Here is a 26877-nt window from a genome sequence, read left to right on the forward strand (position 1 = left end):
GTCTCAATACTGTTAGCAGAACTTACTATTGAAGAAACTTATAGAGGATTTGCCTGGAAGAGTTTCATGTACCCCTTACCTTGAAGCCAGAATTCACCAGATTCTTGATGAATTCTGAGTTTTCCTCTGTATCACCCAAAATTGTAGGTCATGGAAATAATTGCACAAGTATCGTTATTTATTTCCAAAGGGCATCAACTTAAGTATGTCTTGCTAGTAGCATCCATTATGTTTCAATATATATTGCTAAGATTTTGTGACCATCTAGTGCTGCTCTGAAAATGTGGATACATCTCTTGTGGATATGGGTCAACTGTTGCTGAATGCCATCAAGCTATAGCTTATATTAACATTCACATCTATACATCTGTTTGTAAAATCTCAAAGGAGAATGAACACAGAGGAGACACCTGATTCATGAGGGAAATTAGTGGCACTAATGCGCCTTGTCCCGGAGGGATTACCCCATGTGCCTGCCCCAGGCAGTGGGACCTTATACTCTGGCACTGCTGTGAACACAATTTGTTTAAGCTAATTTGTTTATGCTTTGTTTAAGATTGATTAAAACATACAATGTGAAGGGTTTATTTATATATATAACAGGAAGCATAAGGGTACTGGTTCTAGACAAGAAATGGAGAGTAGCAATCAGTCTCATATGCAAGCCTGGCTTGTCTATGAAGGATGTTAAAAAATAGATGCTTTTTATTCCCATGTTGAATTGGGCTAAGGAGGACCAACTATAGGGTTTTCATTGGTTTCCGTTGTCTCTGAAACCAGCAAAAATGGGTGCAAAAAATGTGTTCAGGAGTGAAAATATTTGCCACATATACATAGCCCCTTACACAGAAAGCCCTTCTCTTCAGATAATCCATTAAGATAATAGGAGGGGGGTTCATACCACTGTACTCCCTGTTCAATCAGAAAATGATGAGATGACCAGAGAGATAGTGATTTTCATGTTCATCAGCTCCACCTGCCCCAGCACTGTGAAGAGGAATGAGCAAAACATTCAGTTTTGGTTTCTGTCAGTTTCTCATTTTTCCATTCTTAACTCCAGTGGCCAAAGCAGTTTGTATTTTAAAAGCAGAACAAATAATATGTACACATGAAAATGCTTAAGAATTGTAGTGTGTCTCTCTATAAATAAACACATTTTTGCATGCAATCTTCTCTAACATGACAGATTTTTACAAAGCACTTTCCTCTCATATAATAAACATTTCCATCTTATTTTTACTAATGAATGCCTTTTTGTACCTATTACTTATTGAAAGGCCTGCATTGCAAAATTTGGAGATGTGCTAATTTTGATAGACAGCTACTTTTCAAAAAAAAGTTTCAGTTATCATTATTATTGTTATTATTTATTTAATTTCTATACCGCCCTATACCCAAAGGTATATCTGGAAGATTTTTTGACCAACACCTGTAGTGCTGCTCTGAAAATATGGATACATCTCTTGTGGATATGGCTCAGCTATTGCTGAATGCCATCAATCTATAGCTTATGTTAACATTGACATGTATCCATCTGCTAAACTGAAGGTGTATATGTTGCATATTGTATGCAGAAAATTCCACTTTCAGTTCTTGACATCTGCTGGTAAGTCTTACAGAGAGTCCTGAAATCCATCTATCTCAAAGATTTTCTCAAAGATATTTGAATCTTCTGTTATAATAAATATGTAGATAGCTGTCTTCTTCAGAGGTGTCATCCATTACTGAATATAATCTTTAGCATAAATTAACCTCTCAGTTCTATTTATAAGTCTTAAAAATCTCACTGGGATATGAACATGGAGAAGAAACATAGAAAGCACAAGGGAAATCAATGATTCCCCTTTGATTTCTGGCATATTCTCTTGGGCGATCTGCAATGAATTCCATGAAGAAATCTGTTCAAAACTCATATCATCCAATTTAGATCAGGATTCCATCTATGTGAGATCTGTTATTTTTTATGCAAGCCTGGTTGCTCAAACCAGGCAGAAGCTACTAATCATTCTGCATGTTTAAGATATTTCCTTTACCTTTTTATTTAATTTACTTGCCACTATTCATATTCCACCCACCCCCAAAAAACCTATGGGATGACCATACACTATTGTTCAAACATACATAAAGCATCCCGTACCTTCAGAAAATCCATGCAGATAATCTGAGAAAGGAAGATATTGCCCTGTTGTGCTCTGGAAAGAGGGAGTTGATGATCAGATAGGAAATGATTTTCATATCCATCACAGTCCTATTCACAATCGAACTTGCAGACAACCAATGATGCTGAATGTTTGAAGATTCAGGAGAAATAGAAGAAAGCACTTTTGATGCAGTTTGTAGTTACTCGCTCCCACAGGATGCAGTGATACCTACCAACATGTTGACGCATGAGCATCTACTTTTGGCTTGTATTCTTTTTCAGGCTTGCAACAGTTTCCTTTTTGCAGAAAATCTTTATGATTTACAAAAATTTACACTGGTCAAATAAAACAAATAAAATTGCCTCTCCTCTAGGCATCCGATTCCGAGACTGAATTGCTGATTCATTTCCAACACACTGACTGACCTTTATTGACCACATGCCCTTAATAAAGGCACCTGTTGCTGGGGAGAAATTCTGTTGCCTAGCAACCTGTTCAAGATCAATTCTCAAGTTCTTTCTGGAATATTCCAACACAACACAGATGGCTTTAGAAGTGAATTAGACGAATTCATGCTCTGCCTTTCACAGTTGGAGGCAGAAATGCTTCTGAATACCATTTGCTAGAAAACACAGGTGGGGTGAATGCTGTTGTGCTTGAATCTTGCTTGGTGGAGAACACCAAGCTTGCACCGTGAGAACAGGATGCTGGACTGGATGCCAAAGGCCTGACCCAGCAGGCTCTTCTTAAAATTATTGAGCATTACTCAAAATACAAAATTTTTTAATGCAATTATCTCTAACATAAACTTTTTTCTAAAGTAATTACCCCTAACATAACACATATTTTCACTAATATACGCCTTCTTGTATACATTATGTGACGTCAGAAGTGCATTGCAAAATTCAGAGAAGGGAGGATTTTTAAAGATGGCAATGTTTTGGTTCATGTATTATTTCAGAAAGGGTGAATTTGGTACGTTCACATTTAAATGAGAATCAAAATGAATCATTCCCTCTCCAAAATTGTGGGACTTTTGAGGGCCAGAAATAAATTGCTTCAGGTCTTGGATCAAATTGCAAATTTGGGTCTCAGCTACCCATTTCCCCACTCTAAAACACCCAATTCTAGAAGTCAACAGTTCAAAACAATTTCCATAAAGTGCCTGAGAATAGTTCAAAGACACTGTGTGTGTGTGTGTGTGTGTGTGTCTGTGTGTGTGTCTCTGTGTGTGTATCATAGCTGTCAATGTTTCCCTTTTTTAAAGGGAAATTCCATTATTCCGAATAGGATTCCAAGCAAGAAAAGGAAAAAGTTGCAGCTATGGTGTTTATTCCTTAGCCTACTACAGAATGGAGAGAACAGACCCTTGAACCCATTGTTTACAAGGAGTTTGGTCTGATCCATCAGCGCTCTTCTTATGTCTTTAGTAATTTCCCTTCCATTTCCAGTATCACCTATTTTCATGTTTCAACCATTTACAAGTTCTCAGATTATTTGACCTCTCAATCTCTTCTCCTATATGTGTAGGTGCCTGTGTATTTTGTTATGAAAGATTATTGTATTATTTCAGAATCACTTAAAAGTTCTTATTCGTACTAATTTTCCTCCTTTATTTTACATTTAACAGTTGACAGATCTTAACCTTTCCGACCACACATATTGTCAACAAATGATGTGCATTTGTTGCTTGCTTGGAATTACACATTGATCCTTCCTGCAGTCAAAAAGTCAACAGCAATCTGTATATGCCCCTAAATTTTCTGTTTCTTAGCTGCCAAAAGCCAGCTTGAATAGCATCACATACGATAGGCATTTAGAATTCTGGAGTTATATGTTACATACTTGGGAGCCATCATAGTGCCTGAAACTCTGGAGTCTATTGGTCACGTTCCTTTGTTATTTCTGGGAAATTTTGTGACGTGCTGTGAGATTGTTTCTTTCTTTCATTGCAAAACAGAGCAATGCTGCATTCAATAACTAATATGAAACCAAAGTGTAAAATTCATGTCAAATAATTTTTTTAAAAAAAATTTCTTCCTTGATAAACAAAGCAGAGGCAAAATACATTAATTAATTACATTAATAACCTGTTTTTGTAAGCATTCATATTGTGAAGCCAATGCAGTCAATGTTCTCCACACTTTTTGACCTAAATTCTAATCAGTTCTCTGAAGCAGCTTGAAAGTTTTCTTTGCTGCATCCTTTACCTCCTTGTTCCTCAAACTGTATATTATGGGGTTGACCAGTGGGGTGAGCAGAGTGTAGAACAGAGAAAAAAGTTTTTTCAAATCACTCAGTGAACTCGTATTTGGTAGCACATAGACAATAATCAGCGAACCATAGAAGCAAGCAACCACAGTCAGGTGAGAGGAGCATGTAGAGAATGCCTTTTGTTTACCAGTGGTAGATGGGATTCTTATAATGTTTTTGATGATGCCAACATAAGACGATATGGTTATTAGAAGAGGGGGCAGAGTGCCTATAGAGGAGATGATGAAAGCTGTCATTTCAACTAAATCAGTCTTATCGCAGGAGAGTCTTATCACAGGGGTTAAATCACAGAAGAAATGATTGATTTTGCTGGGACCACAGAATCTCAGCTGAGATACCAAAAATATTATGATGCTGATACCCATTGAGCCAGTGATCCAAGACCCAGCAATGAGCATGATACAAATTCTGCCATCCATGAGCATCACATAATGCAGTGGCCTGCAAATTGCTAAGTAACGATCATAAGACATCACTGCTAGAAAGTAACATTCTGTAGCAGCAAGAAACCCAAAGAAATATAGCTGTGCAAAGCATCCATGAACAGAAATGGATCTGTCTCCAGTCAGAAAACTGACCAGCATCCTTGGCATGATGGTCGAGCTGTAGCAGGTCTCCAGGCAGGACAGGTTTCCCAGGAAGAAATACATGGGTGTGTGAAGACGCTGATCAAGAATCACTAGAATAACAATGAGGATGTTCCCAGCTATGGTCACAAGGTAAACAGGCAGAAACAGTATGGAAAATAAAACCCACAGATCTTCATTATTAAAGTCCAAGAGGATAAACATTATGGTCTCTGTTTGATTTCCATCTCTATCATTGTTTTTCAGTTGCATCTAAATAAATAAGACATTATTAAGAAAGAATTCGACTTGAGCATTTGATTCTGGATTCACTTTAATTCATAGGATTATATTAATGACATTCTAAAGGATGGTAGCTTGTACTCAACCCACATTTAAGCAAACAAAACTCTCTGTATTGGGTTACATCACAACATTAACAACAGCAATCAAAATATATCATTGACACAAGCTATCCACTGTTATTTTTAGAGTCAAATCTGTGACACATTTAGAGTGTTATCCAATCCAATGCACATCTACTCTTAAGCAAATCACTTTGAATTCAATATCAATTTGTGCAACAGTCAGTAGAGCTTCTAATCCAAAAACAAATCCAGCACAATCTGAGCCACTAGGTGGATAGGAGGGGTTGTGTAAAGCTTTCTGGGAAGTATATTCCTTAGTTTCTGAGAGCCACAGGTTTTTTGTTTGTTTTTTAAAGCTGAAATCCTATGCTCACTAACTTGGGGTAAGTCTCACTGCAGTTAGCAAAATGTACTATTGAAGAAACTCATAGAGGATTTTGCCTGGAGTTTCATGTGCGCCTTACCTTAAAGCCAGAATTCACCAGATTCCAGATGAATTCTGAGTTTTCCTCTGATTTATCCAAAATTGTAGATCATGGAAATAAATGCACAAGTATCATTATTTCCACAGGCATCAACTTAATGTATGTCCTGCTAGTAACAGTCCTACATCCAGTATGTTTCAATATATATCTGGGAGATTTTGTGGCCATCTAGTGCTGCCATGAAAATGTGGATTATGGATATGTGGATATGGGTTAGCTACTGCTGAATATCATCAATCTATACCTTAAGTTAATATTCACATCTATCCATCTGCTTGTAAAATCTCAAAGGAGAATGAACACAGAGGAGACACCCGACTCATGAGGGAAATTAGTGGCACTCCTGTTTCTACTGTCAAAGCTTTTTCCTGGCAAATCACTGATGGATTTGTTGAGATCAAAGAAACTCCCAGTTCTCTAGTAATGAGGAGCAACATAAAAAAAATGTTTTGTGAACAGCACTCTCCCTGTTCACCTTGTCCCATGAGGGGGCGTCCTGTGGGCCTGCCCCAGGCAGTGGGACCTTACACTCCACCACTGCTGTGAACACAATTTCTTTAAGCTAAATTTGTTTGAGCTAATTATTTTTCATCAAATTTGTTTAAGCTTTGTTTAAGATTGATTAAAACATACAATATGGAGGGTTTTTTCATAACAGGAAGCATAAGTGTATTGGTTCAAGACAGGAAATGGGGAGTAGCGGTCAGTCACATACGCAAGTCGGGTCTGTCTACGAAGGATGTTAAAAAATAGAATAATGATTTTTTATTTCCATGTTGAATTGGGCTGAGGAGGATCAAATATAGTGCCTGTTTCATTGTCTCTGAAACCAGCAAAAATGGATGCAAAAAATGTGTTCAGTAGTGAAAATATTTGCCACATATACACAGACTCTTACACACAAAGCCCTTCTCTTCAGATAATCCATGCAGAAAAATAGGGTTGATACTACTATACTCCTTTTTCACTCAGAAAATGATGAGATGACCAGAGAGATAGTGATTTTCATGTTCATCAGCTCCACCTGCCCCAGCACTGTGAAATGGAATGAACGAAACATTCAGTTTTTGTTTCTCTCAGTCTCTCATTTTTCCGTTCTTAACTCTAGTGGCTGAAGAAGTTTGTATTTTAAAAGCAGAACAAATAATATGTACACATGAAAATGCTTAAGAATTGTAGTGTGTCTCTCTCTAAATAAACACATTTTTGAATGCAATCTTCTCTGACATAACATATTTTTGCAAAGCACTTTCCCCTAATATAACAAACATTTCCATCTTAATTTTACTAGTGTATGTGTTTTGTACTTATTACTTGCTGAAAGGCCTGCATGGCAAAATTTGGAGATGTGCTGATTTTGAAAGACAGCTACTTTTTAAAATGTTGCAGTTAGGTGTATATGTTGCATTTTGGGGAGGACCATAGTTCAGTAGTTGTACGCAGAAAATCTCAAGTTCAGTTCCTGGCATCTGCTCGTAAGTCTTGCAGAGAGTCCTGCCTGAAATTCTGGAGAGATACCATCAGTCAGTATTGGCAACACAGTGAAACAATGGGCTGACAACATTCAGATTCCTCTTTTCTTTTTAGGTAGTTTTATGATGCACTGCGAGGTTTCTCTTGTTGTAAATCACAACCACAAGTATAAACCACACAAATAAACCAAAGGATTATTTCTATAATCCTTTCTCTTGATGCCGGACTCAATACCAATATGAAGCTAAGCTATATAATTCATACAAGGTCGAACTCCTGCTTTGATAAAGAAGTCAGGGGCAAAATATGTTAATTAATCAGAATCAGTCCCAGTAAAACATTGACATCATAAAGCCAATAGCACTAGTGGTCTCCTCCACATTTTTACCAGAAATTTAGTGAGCTCTCTGAAGCAGCTTGAAAGTTTTCTTTGCTGCATCTTTTACTTCTTTGTTCCTCAGACTATACACAAGGGGATTGACCAGAGGGGTGAGCATAGTGTATAACAAAGATAATAGTTTCTTCAGGTCAATCAAGGAACTCATGTTTGGTAAGACATAGACTATCATCAGGGAGCCATAGAAGCAAGCAACCACGGTCAGGTGAGAGGAGCATGTAGAGAATGCCTTTTGTTTACCAATGGTGGATGGGATTCTTAAAATGCTTTTGATAATGCACACATAAGATGACACAGTTATTAGAAGAGGAGGTAGTGTGGCTAAAGAGGAGACAATGAAGGCTGTCTGTTCAACCAAATCTGTCTCATTGCAGGAAAGTCTTACCATGGGGGTGAAATCACAGAAAAAATGGTTGATTTTGTTGGGCCCACAGAATCTCAGCTGAGATACCAAATATATTAGGACACTAATACCCAATGATCCACTGACCCATGATCCAACAATAAGCATGATGCAAATTCTTCCATTCATGAGCATTACATAATGCAGTGGCTTGCAAATTGCTAAATATCGATCATATGACATCACTGCTAGGAAGTAACATTCTGTTCCTGCGAGACACCCAAAGAAATACAGCTGTGCAAAGCATCCATGAACAGAAATGGTTCTGTCTCCAGTCAGAAAACTGACCAGCATCCTCGGCATGATGGCTGAGCTATAGCACGTCTCCAGGCAGGAGAGATTTCCTAGGAAGAAATACATGGGTGTGTGGAGGTGCTGATTATTCACCACTAATAGAATAATGAGGATGTTTCCAGCCATGGTCACAAGGTAGATAGGTAGAAACAACACAGAAAATAAAACCTGCAGATCTTCATTATTAAAGTCCAAGAGGATGAATGTTATGGGCTCTGTTTGATTTCCATCTTCCTCATTGCTCTTTATTGACATCTGGGGGGGGGGGACAGAAAATATTGTTTAAAACATTGACATGTATATATGACCAGGGGGGTTTGTCAACCAGAAGTCACTGGAACTCAGTTCCGGCCCCTCTCAGGTGGTCACAATTGCCATTATAAGAGAGCAAGGGAGACATTCATGGTGAGTTTCGGCACCTCTTTTTCTAGAACAAATAGCACTGTATATGACAGAGGGTTCACATTAAGTGAAACACAAATTGAATTACAATGGTAATGGCTAGGGCTGTGCAAAGGATTGGATTGAGATTTAAATCCTGAGCTAAATAAGACCTATTTGGAGAGATCTATTTGTGGATCCCTTTGTCCTGGGCTGTCAGGGAGTGGAGTTTCAGGCAGGAGAGAGAGACTGTCATGAGGCAGAAAAAGGAGAAAGAGCAGAAAATCCATTTGGCAGCTACATTTTTGACAGAGAATGTATCTGTGTGAGGTGGACAGGTTGATGGATTTCTCCTTCTTCCTGCTTGGCCTCTCCTCCTTCCTGCCTTCTAAAGTGGCATAGCACAGGATCAAACTCTCTCTGTTATGAGCTCTTAACCAGGAAATTCTTTACCTCGCACAGTGCTGATCACTAGGTTTTTTGTGAGAGGCTTGCCTTGCTTGTAGGGAAGCTGCTTGTGAAAGAACATCACCATACATGATTGGCTCCTCCTGCTTAATAGCTGGGAAGCTGGGAAGTAGGAGAATCTGATCCTTCACAGTGCTGGTGCTTTCATTTCCAACTGCATTTTTAAGCTGTATGTTGACTCTTTGTTAAATGCAGCAGGGGTAAGTAGTTTCCAGGTTGACCCAAGGCAAATTGGCTCTATCTGGGAGCCAAAGATTGCAGCTGATTGGACATATATAGGTTCATGGTGAAAGAGTTGCCTGGGCTTCTTAAATTAAAACCTGAACAGCAGGGCGTGAGAATTCAGGCAGGAAGGAGAGGCAGGCATGAGAAAGGAGAAGGAGGAAGCATAAAATGAAGGGACCTACTGGGCAGCTGCATCTTCAAGGGACAAGGTATGGATGCAGGTGGATGCCTTTCCTTCCCAACCTCTAACTTTTCCTGCCAGGCCTCTACTTCTTGCTGACCCTTGAAGCAGCACTGCACAGAATTGGATCTTCTCATTTAACAACTCTCAACCAGGAAATCTGGAAGCTGTTCAGTACTGGTTTCTTTTCTTTTGTGAGCAGTTTCCCTTCCATACGGGGAATCTGCTCACAAAGGAGCAGAATTAGATCCCCTTGCTTAAAAACGGGTAAGTGGGGGGATCTGATCCTGCACAGTTCTGGTACACCCTTTCCCAACCATATATTTAAACTCTATGTGTCTTGTATGTTAAAATATGATATAATATTAAAATAATATATAATATTAAAATATTTTAGCTATGCCTCCCAGGGGCCAAATATTAGAGCCACATGGTAAATACTCCCAGGTATTTGTTTGCTTTCGTTTCTCAGAGCTATTTTGAAGGGAGGGAAGCTGAAATCCTATATTGGCTTAACTGAGAGTAAGCGCCAGTGAAATTAGTTGAATTTACTACTGATTAGACACATTATAGGATTGCGCTTAAATAGTTGACTGTGCTCCTTACCTTAAAGCTAGAACAAACCAGATTCTTGAAGAATTATGGGTTTTCCTCTCTGCATCACACCAAAATGTGTCTCACGGAAAAAATTGCACAAGCATCATTTCTGCACGACCAACACATGTCAGATCTTGAATGTATGTCTTGTTAGCAACTGTTCTGCATCTAGTAGTTTCAAGTATACATCTGGAGGATTTCCCTGAAGTCTTGAAAATCTGATGCTGCACTGAAAATTTTGATGCATTTCTTCTTGATATTTGTCAGCTCTTGCAAGATGCAACTATTCCATAGTTTATGTAAGCATCCAACTCTATTAATCTGCTTGCAAAATCTCAATGGGAAATCGACACAGAAAAGTCAATGCCTAAATCATAAGGGAAATTAGTGGTTCTCCTAACACTATATCCATAACTTCCTTCCTGGCAAATCCCTGATGGATTTGTTTAACTCAAGGGAACCCTGTGATATCTTAAGCTCAAGGACAGTTTAAAAATCCATAAATAAGCATGCTACAAAAAAAAATCTATTAGAAATCATAATTTATAAAAACCTTTCTGGGTTATCCAAAGTTGAGATTCTGTATTCTGACTAAGTGATATCTGCCCATTTCATTCTCCATAATATAAATTAGAATACTGGTTTATATGACATGAATGATCCTTCTAGGCTAGCATAGTGAGACTTCCAGGGCTGCACCATGTTCATACAGGACCACTATTCAGCATGCCAATTAGAAATTTCATTCTCTCTCCATTAGGACTAGTTTATGTCTAGTAGTGTTGGTTTTTCTTCGTAGTCTTATTGATTTTATTTCCATGCTTTTTACTTGATTGCTAGTTAGTTTGGTCTTTGCCATGGCAAAAAGAAAGGCGCCAAATTGGAGGATAGATGAAATACTACATCGTAAAGTCACATGGCCATTGGCTGGCTAAATATGGACATACAACTTTGTTCCATTTGAATCTAGATATGGAGAAACAATATAGAAAACAAAACCCAAATATCTTCATTATTCAACCATAAGAATGAAATTTATGGGTTTTGATTGATTTCGCTGTTTCTCATTGCTTTTCAGTTGCATCTAAATAAATCATACAGAATCTAGAAAAAAAATAGACTTGAATATATGATGTTGAAGTCACTTTGGAAGGTAATATCAAGGACATATCAAATGATTGTGGTTTGCATATGACCCATTTTAAAGATACATACAAAAATATGCTTTGATACTTTTAGCACTACTTTCTCCTGTCAGGGAAAAAGATGGGAGATGATGGATAGATAGATAGATAGATAGATAGATAGATAGATAGATAGATAGATGATAGATAGATGGATGATAGATAGATAGATAGATAGATAGATAGATAGATGATAGATAGATAGATAGATAGATAGATAGATAGATAGATAGATAGATGATAGATAGATAAGAATAGCTCTCCACCACAAGAATGGGTTTCAAAGCTTTACTGGACACAGCCTTATAATATTTACAAAGAAACATAACAAAATACAAAGTAACACATAGCTATTTAACAGCAAGCAATGTGGTCCCATCTTCTTTTAAGTCCTTCATACAGTTCCAAAAACTTTCCTTTTTCTAGTGCCAGATAGATCCTAAGCAACTTGCTTCCATCAGCATCAGAGCTTAGCCACTTGTGCCTAATGCAAACTTTTCTTGTAAAATGTTTTCAAACACAATGCCTACAAAAAATGCATTTTATGCGTATTAAACTTACACCTTAAACCATTTTTACAATGAAGACAATATAGTAGCATACTAAAAATTGAAAGGAAATAGAAACAACTCAGACTTGGATTGGTTACAGATCAACCAATTGAACGATCTTCTGAGAATTCAAGTCAACAGCAACTTTACTAATCCAAGCAACAGTATTGAATCAGGATGATGCAGGGAGGGGACTGGAATCCACAATGTCCAAACAGCAGTTGCACCAGTGCTTATTTCTGGTATTCTCCGATATCAATGAATACAAGAACAAAACCCAAATTGGCACAATGCTTTTCTAAGAATATCCTTTACATCTTTGTTCCTTAGGCTGTATATGAAAGGATTAGCCATTGGAGTTAGAATTGTGTACAAGAAGGAAAAAACCTTATTTAGATCTTTGAATTTACCACTTGTTGGTAAGATGTAGACAAACGTTAAAGATCCATAGAAAACCGAAACAACAGTGAGATGAGAAGAGCAAGTGGAAAAGGCCTTTTGCCTCCCAGTCATAGATGGGATTTTTAGGATTGTACTGATGATAAAAATGTAAGATGTTACAGTTATGAGAAATGTGGGTAGAATTCCGATGGATGATGTTATGAATGCTGCAGTTTCAATAACCCGGGTATCACTGCAAGACAGTCTTACTAAAGGTGTAAAATCACAAAAGAAATGGTCAATTTGATATTGACTGCAGAAAGTGAGCTGGGTCAACAAAGATGTTAAGATGGTTATAAGCAGCGACCCAATTAACCAGGATACTGAAACCAGCAGGATGCATGTTCTGTTGTCCATAAGCGTGACATAATGCAATGGTCTACATATTGCTAGGTAGCGATCATATGACATCACTGCCAAGAGGTAACATTCAGTAGCTCCCAAGGTGGAAAATATATGCATCTGTAGGATGCAGCCCACAAAAGAAATGGTTTTGTCTCCTGTCAGAAAACTGTTCAGCATTCTTGGTAAGATAGTCGAGGTGTAGCATATCTCCACGAAGGACAAATTTGACAGAAAGAAATACATGGGAGTGTGAAGGTGCTGCTCAGCCATGACAAGTGCAACTATGAGGAGATTACCAGACAGAGTCACAATATAGATGACTAGAAATAACAAAAAGAGGAGTATATTCAGGTTCTCAACATTCCTAAATCCAAGGAGAATGATTTCAGTGATACCTGTTACGTTTTGCCATTCTGAGTTTTTCAAATGCTGCATCTATAGATAGGAAGTAATATACTGAGTAATTGAAAAAAAAAATAGGTTTCCACCCCCATCCCCACACAAGAATTAAGCAACCATCACTCAACACACATACACTATTGTGCCATATACATGTCTTTTTTAGCAGGGCCATTTTAAATCAGCACTTGTATTGGTTTTGCTGCATCTCTTGACAAGTTGCTATGTAATATGTTTGTTCACTTCTCATGGGCTGCAGAAAATCTGCAGAAAATTCTTGACTCGGAAGAAGGGCACTTTCAAACTGCCATTATTTGGGGGCGGGATTCAATCACTGACTGGCAAATTCAGGGTGCAAAAGTAAAAAAGAAAGAAATGGCTTGTGCTGTTGTGCAACATATCTGGCTCCCCACAAATCCACAATAAGGGGAACTGCTCTTAAATGTGTGGAATAACTATTGCAACATCGTGTAACTTCCCTGATGCTGTCTATCCTCTCTGCAAACTTTGTGCAAAGCAATCAAGATGACTCTTGATTCTAAGTCATCTAGAAGCAACTTGAGACATGTGGAAACAGGTGTGCACTTCATAGCAAATATAGATAAGTTGGATGGGTGTAAGGTGTAAAACAGGCATAGGCAAACTCCGGCCCCCCAAGATGTTTTGGAACTACAATTCCCATCATCCCTGACTACTGGTCTTGTTAGCTAGGGATGATGGAAATTGTAGTTCCAAAACAGTTTGCCTATGCCTGGTGTAAAAGAAAAAGGAGGTGTGTGCAATGTAAGGAAGATTCATGATTGAAGTTTTGAGCCAATGTTAGTCTAAATGTTTTGGCTGCTGATTATTATCCCCTCCTTTTTTAAAAAAAATCATAGCCTCGGTTCCTTTAAACTAGAAATCTAACCTGCAGTGTGTTGAAAAGAGCAGGTAGATAGTAGCTTTTGCCATGGATGGGATTTTCAGGTCTGTGCTGCTGTCGAAAATAAAAGGTATCACAGTTTTAAGAAAAATAGACAGAATTCGTGTGGCTGGTGCTGTAGTTTCAATTACCCAGGTGTAATGGCAAGGACGTTTCACCATGGGTGCAAAACTGCAAAATAAATGGTTTTATATTGGCTGCAGAAAGGGAGTCATGTCATCTACAACTAACAAATAATATACTGAGTCAAGGACTCTTACGGAATTAGTCAACATCAATCCAAAACATAAATGTTCATGTCAGATACTGTATCCATCTTTTGAACAATGTTGTTTGGTATTTTTTTTAAATGCATAATTGAGTTCCCTTCTCATAAACAGTGGAAAACATAATAGACTCAAAATAAGAATTATGAAAGCATGATATTCATGGGAGAACATGGGGTGCATTGCAGGGAAGAGCAGTAATAATGGGGACAGCTGGATTTCAAGAAAACATGCCAAACATTGCTGCTCTTCTCATTAAAGATTGTTCCCACTGAGGAATCTTCAATAAGATCCTAAATGAGGCAAAAAAAAAAAAAAAAATCCCTGGAAGGAGTAGAATTTTTAAAAATCTACTTTAAGCAATTTACCTAAAATCTGAGTGTACCTGCTTTTTCACATCCATTTCTAGAAGGTTCTTTCTTTCATGATGTTTGTAAGTCCAGGTGATGTCTTTCTGGCTTACCCATTGATATGTCCAAACTATTAAGAAGAAGGCTATGAAACACTGAATATATTCATTTGTATTTATATTTGTATCTGCACAGTCTCACAGACACATTCTCTCTCATATTCCAGGTTAATTGCATTATTCTTTTATTCTCAGTGGGGAAAGCCAAGCAGAACACAAAAGCCCCCAAGAGCCATTGTTGATTGCAAATTAAGTTTCTATTCAAGGGAGACTATTGGTCAGGTAGGAGAGAGAGGCAGAGCATAAACACAGAGGATGAAAGAATGAACAGATATCATCTTATTATGTCTCTCACATATTTAAAATGGCAGCCCTCCAGTCAGGAGAACCAATGTTATCATAATCTAACTATGCCTAATTTTCACAGAAATATAAAATAACATGGTAGACCTATTTCTGGACTGTGTGTCCTCAGACCTCAGGTGAGGGCTCACATGTCTGTTCACCTGCTATCTATATTCATGAAGGGTGGGATATAAACATTATTAATAGAAATGTCCATCTATAGATAGAGATACATTCTCTGAGCACAGAAATTTAATTAAGAATGAGCCAAAACATATCCAACCCAATTAGTTTCCACCTTTGTACGTGGCAAAAATGGCACACCCATTTTGGACTTTTTGTTCAGGGATTAGAAATAAGCTTCTAGAACACTAGCTTGGCTTCCCAGTGGCACTGATGATGGTGCTCCTCACAGTTGCTAATGACTAATGCTTTTCCATGGGATGTTGCTATATGGTGAATGCCATTGTTCTGAGGCGGCTCTTTCTGTGAGGGGTACTGCAGCATTTTGAAGTTGCAAGAAGCCCCAATAAACATAGTGGTGCAAAGCATCCATTGATAGAAATGTTTCTGCCTCCAGTCAGAAAAGTGACCAGTATCTTTGGCATGAGAGTTGAGCTATAGCAAGTCTCCAGACAGGAGAGATTTCCCAGGAAGAAATACATGAGTGTGTGAAGAAGCTGATCAAGAATCACTAGAATAATAATGAGGATGTTTCCAGCTATGGTTATATAGGTAGAAACAATATAGCAAATAAAACTCACATATCTTCATTATTAAAGTACAAGAGGATGAATGTTATGGACTCTGTTTTATTTCCTTGTTTCTTATTGCTTTTCAATTGCACCTAAATAAATCAGATGATATCTAGAAAAAATTAAGACTTGAATATTCATAGGGTAATATAAATGACATATCAAAAGATTTTTGTTTTCAAGTAACCCATTTTAAAGAGACATACAAAATTATGCTTTTATACTTTCAGCAGTTCTCATATTATTAAGATGCCTTGAGTCCCATCAAGGAACAAGACAGGGTATAAATAAATAAAAAAATAATAGCTTTCCACCACAAGAATGAGTTTCAAAGATTTACTGGAAACAGCCTTAAAATATTTACAAAGAAACAATACAAAATACAAAGTAATGCATTGCTCTTTAACAGCAGTTGAGGAGAGTAAAGTGAGCTTCAGTCTATTTTAAGCTGATGCTGAGGCCTTACCTGGGTGATCAAAGTTTGTTCCAACGCGAATCACATGGTTGCCCTTGGTTTTAGAACAAAACAACTACTGTAATCCTAAGTGGACAGCATCCAGTCTAAAAGTGCTGCTAAGTATTGGAATAACTGTCAAATTGTGATTTTATGGGTATATGATTATTTAAAACCATTCAGTCAATAGTTATCTTGTTTAAGGTATACAATATTGTATAATGCATTTTATACAATTTTTCAATACATTGTGATCATATATAATATACACAATCAGCAAATCAATATACAAGGTTTTTGAGATATATAAAACGTAACAGCACATAGACAGTATCCATTAACAGCAAAATAAGAGTAGAGGCATATTCATCATGGTTTGTATCCATCTAAGAGCAGATCCACACCGAACATTCAAAACGCATCCAAAGTACACTTAAAGCACATGGTTTCTGCCAGAAAATTCTGGGAAATGTATTTGTTAAAAATGCAGAGAATTGTATCTCTGTAAATGGAAAAATGCAGTTCCCAAGGCTCTTTGGGGAAAAACATGTACCTTAAATATATGATATGGGTCGGCCCTTAGTCACAATCATAGCAGACCTATTAAAATTGATGGATTTAATTAGTCTTGTCCATGGATTTCAATGTATCTATGACTTAGTTGGATTCAAACCCATTCATGTAATTAAACACACAGACGTGAATAACAGATCTCTGTGACCTTCAATAACAGTTACACCAGTCCTTATTTCTGGGATTCTCTGATATCAATGAATACAAGAAAAACACCCAAATTGGCACAATGCTTTTCTAAGGGTGTCCTTTACATCTTTGTTCCTTAGGCTGTATATGAAAGGATTGGCCACTGGAGTTAGGATTGTGTACAAGAAGGAGAAAACCTTATTTAGTTCTTTGAATTGACCAGTTGTTGGTAAGATGTAGACAAACATTAAAGATCCATAGAAAACCGAAACAACAGTGAGATGAGAAGAGCAAGTGGAAAAGGCCTTTTGCCTCCCAGTCATAGATGGGATTTTTAGGATTGTACTGATGATAAAAATGTAAGATGTTACAGTTATGAGAAATGTGGGTAGAATTCCGATGGATGATGTTATGAAAGCAGCAGTTTCAATAACCCAGGTGTCACTGCAAGACAGTCTTACTAAAGGTGTAAAATCACAAAAGAAATGGTCAATTTGATATTGACTGCAGAAAGTGAGCTGGGTCAACAAAGATGTTAAGATGGTTATAAGCAGCGACCCAATTAACCAGGATACTGAAACCAGCAGGATGCATGTTCTGTTGTCCATAAGTGTGACATAATGCAAAGGTCTACATATGGCTAGGTAGCGATCATATGACATCACTGCCAAGAGGTAACATTCAGTAGCTGCCAGGGTGGAAAATATATGCATCTGTAGGATGCAGCCCACAAAAGAAATGGTTTTGTCCCCTGTAAGAAAACTGTTCAGCATTCTTGGTAAGATATTTGAGGTGTAGCATATCTCCACGAAGGACAAATTTGACAGAAAGAAATACATGGGAGTGTGAAGGTGCTGCTCAGCCATGACAAGTGCAACTATGAGGAGATTACCAGACAGAGTCACAATATAGATGACTAGAAATAACAAAAAGAGGAGTATATTCAGGTTCTCAACATTTCTAAATCCAAGGAGAAGGAATTCGGTGATACCTGTTATGTTTTGCCATTCTGAGTTTTTCAAATGCTGCATCTATAGATAGGAAGTAATATACTGAGTAATTGAAAAAATAGGTTTCCACCCCCATCCCCACACAAGTATTAAGCAACCATCACTCAACACACATACACCATTGTGCCATATACATGTAATTGAAGTAATTGAAAAATTAGGTTCCCCCCATCCCCACACAAGAATTAAGCAACCATCATTCAACACACATACACCCGTGCTTGCATTGTTTTTGCTGCAACTATTAACAAGTTGCTATGTAGTGTGTTTGTTCACTTCTCATGAGCTGCAGAAAATCCTTGACTCAGAAGAAGGGCACTGTCAAACTGCCACTATTCAGGAGGAGGTTCAATCACAGACAGGCAAATTCAGGGTGCAAAAGTGAAAAAGAAAATTGGTTGTGCAACAGATCTGCTTCCCTACAAATCCACAATAGGAGGAACAGCACTTAAAAGTGTGGGATAAAAATAAATTATTTTATATTGGCTCTAGAAAGAGAGTGATGTTTTCTATAAGTAAAAGATAACATACTGAGTCAGAGATCCTTAAAAATTAATTTTAAAAAATGTTCATGTCTGATATCCATATTTTGAACAATGTTGCATGGTATAAAATTTGCAAAATTCTCCCTCTTTTAAGCAGTGGAAAACCTAATTGAATAAAATAAAAAATTATGAAACCCTGTGAATAATGGGAGAGAACTGGGTGCATTGTTAGGTAATCTGAAATAATGGGGAGCTGGCTATCAGGAAAACTTGCTTCTCTTCTCATTAAGGATTGTTCCCATTGAAGAATCATCAACAAGATCCTAAATCAGTCAAAAATCCCTGAAATGAATGTAAAAATGGGGGGGGGGGTACCTAAAGCAATTTTACCCAAAATCTCAGTGTACCTGCTGCTGAGGGCAACACGTTTTCACATCCATTTCTAGAAAGTTCTTTGTTTCATGATGTTTGAAAGGCCAGGTAACATCATTGATCTGTTTATACTATTAAGAAGAAGGCTCTGACACACTGAATATATTAATTTGTATTTATATTTGTATCTGCACAGTCTCACAGACACATTCTTTCTCATATTCCAGGTTGATTACACCATTCTTTTATTCTCAGTGGGAAAAGCCAAGCAGAACACAAAAGCCCCCAAGAACCATTGTTGACTGCAAATGAAGTTTCTACCCAAGGGAGACCACTGGTCAGGTGGGAGAGAGAGGCAGAGCATAAACATAGAGAATGAAAGAATGAACAGATATCATCTCATTATTTCTCTCACATGTTTGAAATGGCAGTCCTTCAGCCAGGAGAACTGATCTTATCATAATATAACTTACACCTAGTTCTCACATAAATATAAAATGAAATGGTAAATCTATTTTTAGACTGTTTCACCCCAAATATCAAGTCTGGACTCACATGAAAGCATTCCAGATCCCACCTGCTTTCTTTATTCATGAAGGGTTGTATATAAACATTGTTGTTGTTGTTGTTGTTATATAAACATTATTAATAAATAGGTTTATCTATAGAAATACATTCTCTGATCACAGAAATTTAGCATGTAAAGTAGAAACATATAATTAAGAGCCAAAACATATCCACCCCAATTAGTTTCCACATTTGTACGTGGCAAAACTGGAACACCCATTTCATATATTTTTGGGGTGATGTTTTTCCTCACTGAACTAATGACTGGTGCTTTTCCATAGAATGATGCTGTATAATGATGGGCATTGCTTTGAGGGGACTCCTAGTGGGAGGGAATCTGGTATCAAGAAACAAGTGTTGGCAAAAACAACCAAAACAAATGCTTGTGTTGAAGTTTCAGAGCAATTTTCACTCCCTTTTATTCATCCCAACTCAGAAAAGAATGAGTTAAACTTTCAGTCTAGTGCATATTAATCTCAGTATAGGTTAACATCTCACTATTTTGCTTGACAGCCCAGTTTTCTGTGTGCATGGAATTTATATTGTATTATTGAACATTGTGTCATTTGTGACTACTCCTGCTGTTTAGGCTGGCATAGTCCAGAAATGGCTTTACTGTCTTCTCAGTAAGGAGTGGGCTTGAAGGAGAGATTGTGAAAGTCATACTAGTGGCTGGCATGTGAGAGGATTTGAGTCCTACTGTCAGTTGAGGCTTACTTCAGAATTCAGAATAGGGAAAGATGAAAAAATTGATTGGTCTGCTCTTCACAATGAAAATATTTTGTGTTTCAAATGTGATTGTGGATAAGAATGCAACTCACATGCTTCTCTAGATTTTGCAGCGCAGTTTCAATGAGAAAAAACATATGCAAAAGATCCTTACCTGATTAAGATTTCAACTAAATACATCATGTGGATATAATAGAAGACAATGAAAACCATTGAAATAATTAAATCTATGTTAATGAAGCATCCTCATCGTCCCCCACATTATCCTCAATCTTAATGAATTCTATGAATCATCTTAAATAAAGTATTCTTTATTGCTTCCTTCACTTCTTTGTTCCTCAAACTGTACACAAGAGGATTGACCAGTGGGGTGAGCAAAGTATAGAATAGAGAGAATACTTTCTTCAACTCACTCAGATAACTCTTGTTTGGTAATACATAGACTATCATCAGGGAGCCATAGAAGCAAGCAACCACGGTCAGGTGAGAGGAACATGTAGAAAATGCTTTTTGTTTCCCAGTGGTGGATGGGATCCTTAAAATGCTCTTGATAATACAAACATAAGATGCCATGGTTATTAAAAGAGGGGGCAGAGTGCCTATGGTGGAGAAAATGAAGGCTGTCATTTCAGCCACTTTGGTGTCATTACAGGAAAGTCTTATCATTGGGGTGAAATCACAGAAGAAATGGTTTATTTTGTTGGCCTCACAGAAACTCAGGTGAGATACCAAGAATATCATGACATTGATAGGTAGTGACCCACTGATCCATGATCCAGCAATCAGCAGAAAGCAAATTCTTCCATTCATGAGTATTGCATAATGCAACGGCTTACATATTGCTAAGTAACGATCATAAGACATCACTGCTAGAAAGTAACATTCTGTAGTTGCAAGTAGCCCAAAGAAATATAGCTGTGCAAAACATCCATTAATAGAAATGGTTCTGTCTCCAGTCAGAAAACTGACCAGCATCCTTGGCATGACAGTTGAGCTGTAACAAGTCTCCAGGCATGACAGGTTTCCCAGGAAGAAATACATGGGTGTGTGAAGATGCTGATCAAGAATCACTAGAATTATAATGAGGATGTTTCCAGCCATGGTTGCAAGGTAGATTGGTAGAAACAGGGTGAAAAGTAGTATCGGTACATCATCACTATTGAAGTCCAGGAGAATAAATGCCACAGGGGCTGTCTGATTTCCTTCTTCTTGTTTCATGTTGAGGTGCATCTAAATAACAGCAGGTAGTGTTAATAAAGCTTTGCACTTGTAGAACTAATGCAGGAGTTTCTTTAACTCAGCGTATGGGCAGGATGTTAGGCTGAGCAAACCACATTATATATAGGTTAAATAAACAATTCTTCTATATTATGAAGTTGACATTCAAATGGGCACGACATGTAATTATTTGCTAAGACTGTAGTCCTGTCAATGCATAGAAACTTTGCAGGTGGGATCACATTAGAAGAGAAAAGTCTCCCTGTTTCTACTCAGCACCTATTGAGGGTGATTTCATTTCATTTATTTTACAAAAGAAACACTGCATTTCAATTGCATTCAGTCCTTTAACATTATGTGCAGTTAAAGCCCAAAGACAACAATCCAAATAAATTGATGTTTACATTTAAGGATGGGATTTGTGGAAAAATCTCAATGTTCTTTGCTTTCAGTGTTAGTTTCACCAATAAATTATGTAACTCATTGGTTTCTGAGGGATATTTCTACCAAATATAGGTCACATACATTAGTCAGCAGAACAGATAAAGGGCTGCTTTCAAGCTCATGGTGAGGCAAAACTTATGTGAATGCTATGCATCAGCTGCTTCAATTTCTATGCTGGCAGCAACTAAAGTTAATAGTATGTCTGTATGGATAATTTCAATAAAGGAGCTTACATAGCTCATCTGTGCAAGTTCTGTTTTAAACAATACAGCAGCATGCAAGAGCTCACCAGTATCTAGACACACAAATCCATATGCACATTTAGAGGCATCTTAATTTCTAATATCATGCAGAATTGATCTCATCGGCAAGCAGTTGGCAACAAATATAATGCAGTATGAAATAAAAGAGAGGGTGAAGTTCTGCCAGTTGCGTGACCAGGCAGTGACAGCCCCAGCCCCCAGGGGTCATAAGGAAAGAAGAAAGACTCTGATAATGTTATATGGAATTAAAATTAGGCTACAACTTTATTAAACTTCTGAATGTAGGAAGACCTTGGCTCAGGCTGTGGGCGTGTATCCCTCCCAACCCCCCAGCCAGGGAGAACTGGGGCTCATCAGGGTAAATGGGATATGGGGGTGCTCTGCGAGACATAAGTGTAGCAGGCAGCCCAGCCCATATTCCCGCACGTAGGGTAGTTTACTGACAACCTTTCAGTGTATGGCCAGTGACACCCATTATATATAACCCCTTTAGGAGGGCACCCTGGAATTGCCGCTGCAGGGGGGGTGAATCACCACTATGTGCATATGCACATAGTTTATTCAGGGTTGGATTTATTGAGCATTTGCTCTCATTTGTTTATCAGTCTGTAATAAACAATGAATGTTCACCTTGATTTCCTGTTAATAATTAATTCATCCCAAATATTGGTGTATTACTCCATTGTCTGTCAAACTGCAAAACCAGTTGAACACCATAGAACCCAATGTCAGTTTTCATGATGTTTCTGCATCTTGAAAGTGAGCATTTCTGATTACATTTTCTCTGTGCATCCATTTAATGAATGAACAGCTACAAGGGCTTGTTTGTGTGTGTGTGTGTGTGTGTGCGCACACACACACACACATGTGTGTGTCTGTGTGACAGAGAGAGAGAGAGAGAGAGAGAGAGAGAGAGAGAGAGAGAGCGCACTGGAAAGGTGATAAACAAAATGTGAAAAAGAGAAATATGAAAACTATAGTCAGCCACTATGATTATTGCAGGACATTCCTGTGACTGGAGTCAAGATTATGCCTGAGCATGATCTGCTGGCCAGTCTTGCTGCTATTGATGCCGCTGCAGTCTCACACCTCTCCTGCCTCTAGCACTGAGTTCCTGGTTACTATGTTTGTGTGTTAGAGCAGTCTAAGATATTACCTGTTTTCATCCTGATGCTCTGTCAAATAAAACTATTTAATTTAAACAGCTGAAATCTAAATGGGAATTGAAAAATAAATATAAAAGAATACATCACCCAGGCTGTGATCAGGTCACAGGCAAAGAGTGTTCAGGAATCCTGGAGCATGGGAATAGTTGGACACATAACATAATTTCTGTTGATCTTCATCAGTTGTATGTTAGGTAGAAGCCATTATATTAGTGAAACATCATTATATCCAACACTTCAAAGCTGTCTAGGTGTCTCTGACACCTTGACAATCTTGCCCTATACTGAAAATGTGGATGAATCTTTTGCGAGATCCCTCCCCCTGCATAATACAATTCATCTATAGGTCATATATATATATATCCAAACCAATTAATCAACCTGAAAAAATCTCAGTAAGAAATGTAAAAGAAGAAGAAAATACTAAAGCCATAAGGGAAATTAATGAGTAAAGTAGAAATTCCTAACAATCAAGAATCAACAAAGGCAAGAGAAAAATAGAAGACACTCAAGGGAGGGAGAGCAATAAGTGCACTTAAGATAACGAGGAAAAATGTATTATTATGTATGTTTGGGGTGAGTGGGGGGCATATGAATGAAAGAAAGAGATGCGTCTGAGGGGGAAACAAGGGGGTGCATACCCCTAAATATTTTGTGAATCTTTGTACTTTTGTCCATTTACTGCATTTATTTTTCCTGATTTGAACTATAAAATGAGAGAACTCCTAAACATTTTTTTAAGGGGGGAAAAGCACTCATGAGGGGTTTCATGTAACTCACCCTGACAGCTTTCCTTGAAGGGTTAAGAGGGAATAAAATGGTCAACAAAAAAGGAATGAGGTAAGCAAAAAGCAAAAACTCACATGAGGAGTCCTCTAGCAATCCAGTAAAAAGCTCAGGTGGTTAGCAATGGAAGACCAAGGCAGCAACAGCAATCTTTGCTGGTTGTAAGCAAGCAATATTTTTGTGACATTGCATGGTCATGGGATACATTCACTGAGGCATCCATCCTAGCTTCTGATTTCACAATTCTGTGGCAACATGCCATAGTCTTAACTCTCATCTTAAAATGGCAGGTTGTTCCCCCCTTTTCTTTCTTATCATTGAATTATTTAGACATGAAGAAGAAAATTATGTGATCTGGCTGAGAGTGCAACAAATGTGATATTTACATGACCAAAAAATCCAATAAATAGGTCATGAGAATACTGGTAAATTCTATAGCTATTTCCAGATAATTTTATTTTACCAAACAAGTTTTTCTGTAGCTGACTTGTAGCTAAACAAACACTCTGGTTCTGGTGTGGGTGTTGGGTGCTTACAGCAGGGAAGGAAAATCTATGGCCCTCCAGGTGTGTCTGCATGACAGCTCCAATAACCCCTGACCTATGCTTATTAGATCTGACAAAAGTTGGAACCTAACAATATCTGGAAGGCAACAGTTTTCAATCCTTGGACTCCAGCTACCACACAAGATTATTAACAGAAAACAGGTGTCATTTGCATACCCAGGCACATGATGCCTGCTACCTGGTGCAGGGTCTCAGTATGAAATAAGACATAGGACATTGATGTTGGGTGGAAATTGTCAAAACTTTTATTGATTGCAGATGGAATAGGCTTTGGCCAAAGTCATTGGGTATGTATCTGGTATCAAGCAGCCCGACTGCTGGTTGATAAGTAGGTGTAGAAAGGGGGGGTCACCTGCCAGGGCCACCTTTGAGAAGGTTGCTATGGCCTGTTGGCCCCTGTGTGGGCTCTCAGACAGAGACAGCCCCTCCCTGGCCCCTTTACCTGATCAGCTAAGTATACAACCCAATGCCTTAACCACCAAAGTTGTGATGTTTTCTATGAGGTAGGTGAAAATCTACAGACCAGCCAATTTGTCTGCAGGAAAAATCCTCCCTGGCCCTGAATATAGTGACAACATATACCATAGCAAGGTCCGCATTGTCCTGCCCACACATCTTTGGACAGGACTACATACAGATTATATACAAATGGGTGAGTGGGTGGTGAATCCTGTGGTAAGGTTCAAAAGGGGAGAGGCTCAGGGTGTGCCCCCCTGTTTAAGGCACTGCAACCCTGCCCATAGAGGTGACCTGACTGGCTAATATTTTTATCTCCCTGAATATCCCTGTGAGTGGTACTGTTAGCCACCCATCCTAGAAAAAAACAAAAAAATCCAAAACCCAGTGACCCTGATTTCACTGCTCATGAATGGGACAAAGAAATACAGGTGAGGTTCAACTTAACCCTAGATCATGGCATTGTTTATTATTGTTATGTTTTGATCAGCCTCTGCTTCCTCCTTAATATTTCCTGTGGGATTAGAGTTTTGCTTAAGTCTAACAGGATGCCCCAGTGGTTTTTCTCCTAATTTCCCTTCTTCCTTGGAGACTCTTGTGCCATTGATTATCATGCTTGCAGTTTAAACTCTTCCTTACTGAAATTAATAGTCTGTAAATTAACAGGCCATGAGGCAGTTGATATTTAAAAGAATTGAAATCATTCCAAAAGACATTTATTTTTTTAGTAACGAACTCTGTTAAATGCTTTAAAGTGGCATGCTGCAATGCTGTGAGGAATCTAATTGGATGTCTTGTCAGCAAACCACAGACTTAATAACTTCTCCAACTGTAAAATCCCGGATTATGGGCAAAGTATAAGGTAGGATGAATAATGAAGGAAAAGATGAAAACTGAGACAGCAGTAATAACATTTCTCTTTAATAAATGTTGGAATGGATGAAAATGCAGGACTGGGTCAGCACTGCTTTTAAAATTGTCCCATGTGACAAAAGCAGCAGGAGAAATGAGACATATCTAAAGAGATTGATCATTGTTGGAAGTTAAAAGAAAGGTGCAAAAATTAGACACCTTTAAGGTCAACTGGTGGGAGAATTAATCACATTCTTACTTTTTAAAATTTCCCATGGAAATCAAGAGGTCTTTGAACTAATGTATGATGATGCTTATGAGTCCTGCTCTTAAGATCCAGAGTAGGAGAAAGCAGGAGAGACTGGGAAGACCTGCATTCAAGCTCCTATGTATGTAGCCCCATTTGCAGGGACAATACTTTTTGGTTATTTCTTCAGGTGGTGGTAATATGTGGAGCTTGTTTTGTTTTGCTTTGCTTTTAGAAGCATAGTTTAGCCTCCTCTCTCAAGAAAAAGTAGTGGTTCTTTTCTGAGTCTGGAGAGCTAACATGTTTCTCCATAATGCCTCTTGTCTTTCAAGTAGAGATATTTCCCATTCTGCATCTGTAATGGAATTGTTTCAAACATGTTTTTAATACATTAATTAATTAATTTTATTACTTATGTGTTTGTTGCCCTAGGTGCCTTTAGAAGGAAGGGTGGAATATCACAGCAGCAGCAACAACAACAGCTAAGCTGTAGCACACTGCAGAGAATGTTGCTGTGCATCAGAGAATGTTGCTGTGCATCAGTACCATTCACATCATTGAGTTTTAAGCATTTAACTGTGCTTAAGACTCATTGCTTTGATTGCTCTTCTGAATGGTGAAATTGAAGGCCAACCCATAATATTTGCAATATTGGGTTCCTCTCTTATTTGCACCAGATTATATGTCTGA

At 38.0% G+C, this 26877-nt stretch overlaps 4 protein-coding genes and 1 pseudogene across 4 annotated transcripts; all 5 read right to left on the reverse strand.

The window, feature by feature from the left end:
* Positions 1-4300: 4300 nt before the first annotated feature.
* Positions 4301-5254, reverse strand: LOC114582930 (olfactory receptor 11L1-like). The gene has a single exon (XM_028704277.2). It carries the CDS (start codon positions 5252-5254, stop codon positions 4301-4303), a length of 954 nt encoding a protein of 317 aa, XP_028560110.2.
* Positions 5255-7702: 2448 nt separating this feature from the next.
* Positions 7703-8698, reverse strand: LOC114582929 (olfactory receptor 6F1-like; annotated as a pseudogene).
* A 3545-nt stretch (positions 8699-12243) lies between these two features.
* Positions 12244-13209, reverse strand: LOC114582928 (olfactory receptor 2AP1-like). Its single transcript, XM_028704274.2, has one exon. The coding sequence runs from the start codon at positions 13207-13209 to the stop codon at positions 12244-12246; it is 966 nt and encodes a 321-aa protein (XP_028560107.2).
* Positions 13210-17091: 3882 nt separating this feature from the next.
* LOC114582927 (olfactory receptor 2AP1-like) lies at positions 17092-18057 on the reverse strand. The gene has a single exon (XM_028704273.2). The coding sequence runs from the start codon at positions 18055-18057 to the stop codon at positions 17092-17094; it is 966 nt and encodes a 321-aa protein (XP_028560106.2).
* A 2405-nt stretch (positions 18058-20462) lies between these two features.
* On the reverse strand, positions 20463-21407 carry LOC114582926 (olfactory receptor 5AP2-like). The gene has a single exon (XM_028704272.2). It carries the CDS (start codon positions 21405-21407, stop codon positions 20463-20465), a length of 945 nt encoding a protein of 314 aa, XP_028560105.2.
* Positions 21408-26877: the final 5470 nt, after the last annotated feature.

The sequence above is a fragment of the Podarcis muralis genome, chromosome 13 (assembly GCF_964188315.1).
Source record: "Podarcis muralis chromosome 13, rPodMur119.hap1.1, whole genome shotgun sequence".
In the NCBI taxonomy this organism is placed as follows: domain Eukaryota; kingdom Metazoa; phylum Chordata; class Lepidosauria; order Squamata; family Lacertidae; genus Podarcis; species Podarcis muralis.

Bases quoted from the DNA above. Each gene is read 5' to 3' on its own strand.
- LOC114582930 (XM_028704277.2), bottom strand. From the start codon at position 5,254: ATGCAACTGAAAAACAATGATAGAGATGGAAATCAAACAGAGACCATA.
- LOC114582928 (XM_028704274.2), bottom strand. From the start codon at position 13,209: ATGCAGCATTTGAAAAACTCAGAATGGCAAAACGTAACAGGTATCACT.
- LOC114582927 (XM_028704273.2), bottom strand. From the start codon at position 18,057: ATGCAGCATTTGAAAAACTCAGAATGGCAAAACATAACAGGTATCACC.
- LOC114582926 (XM_028704272.2), bottom strand. From the start codon at position 21,407: ATGAAACAAGAAGAAGGAAATCAGACAGCCCCTGTGGCATTTATTCTC.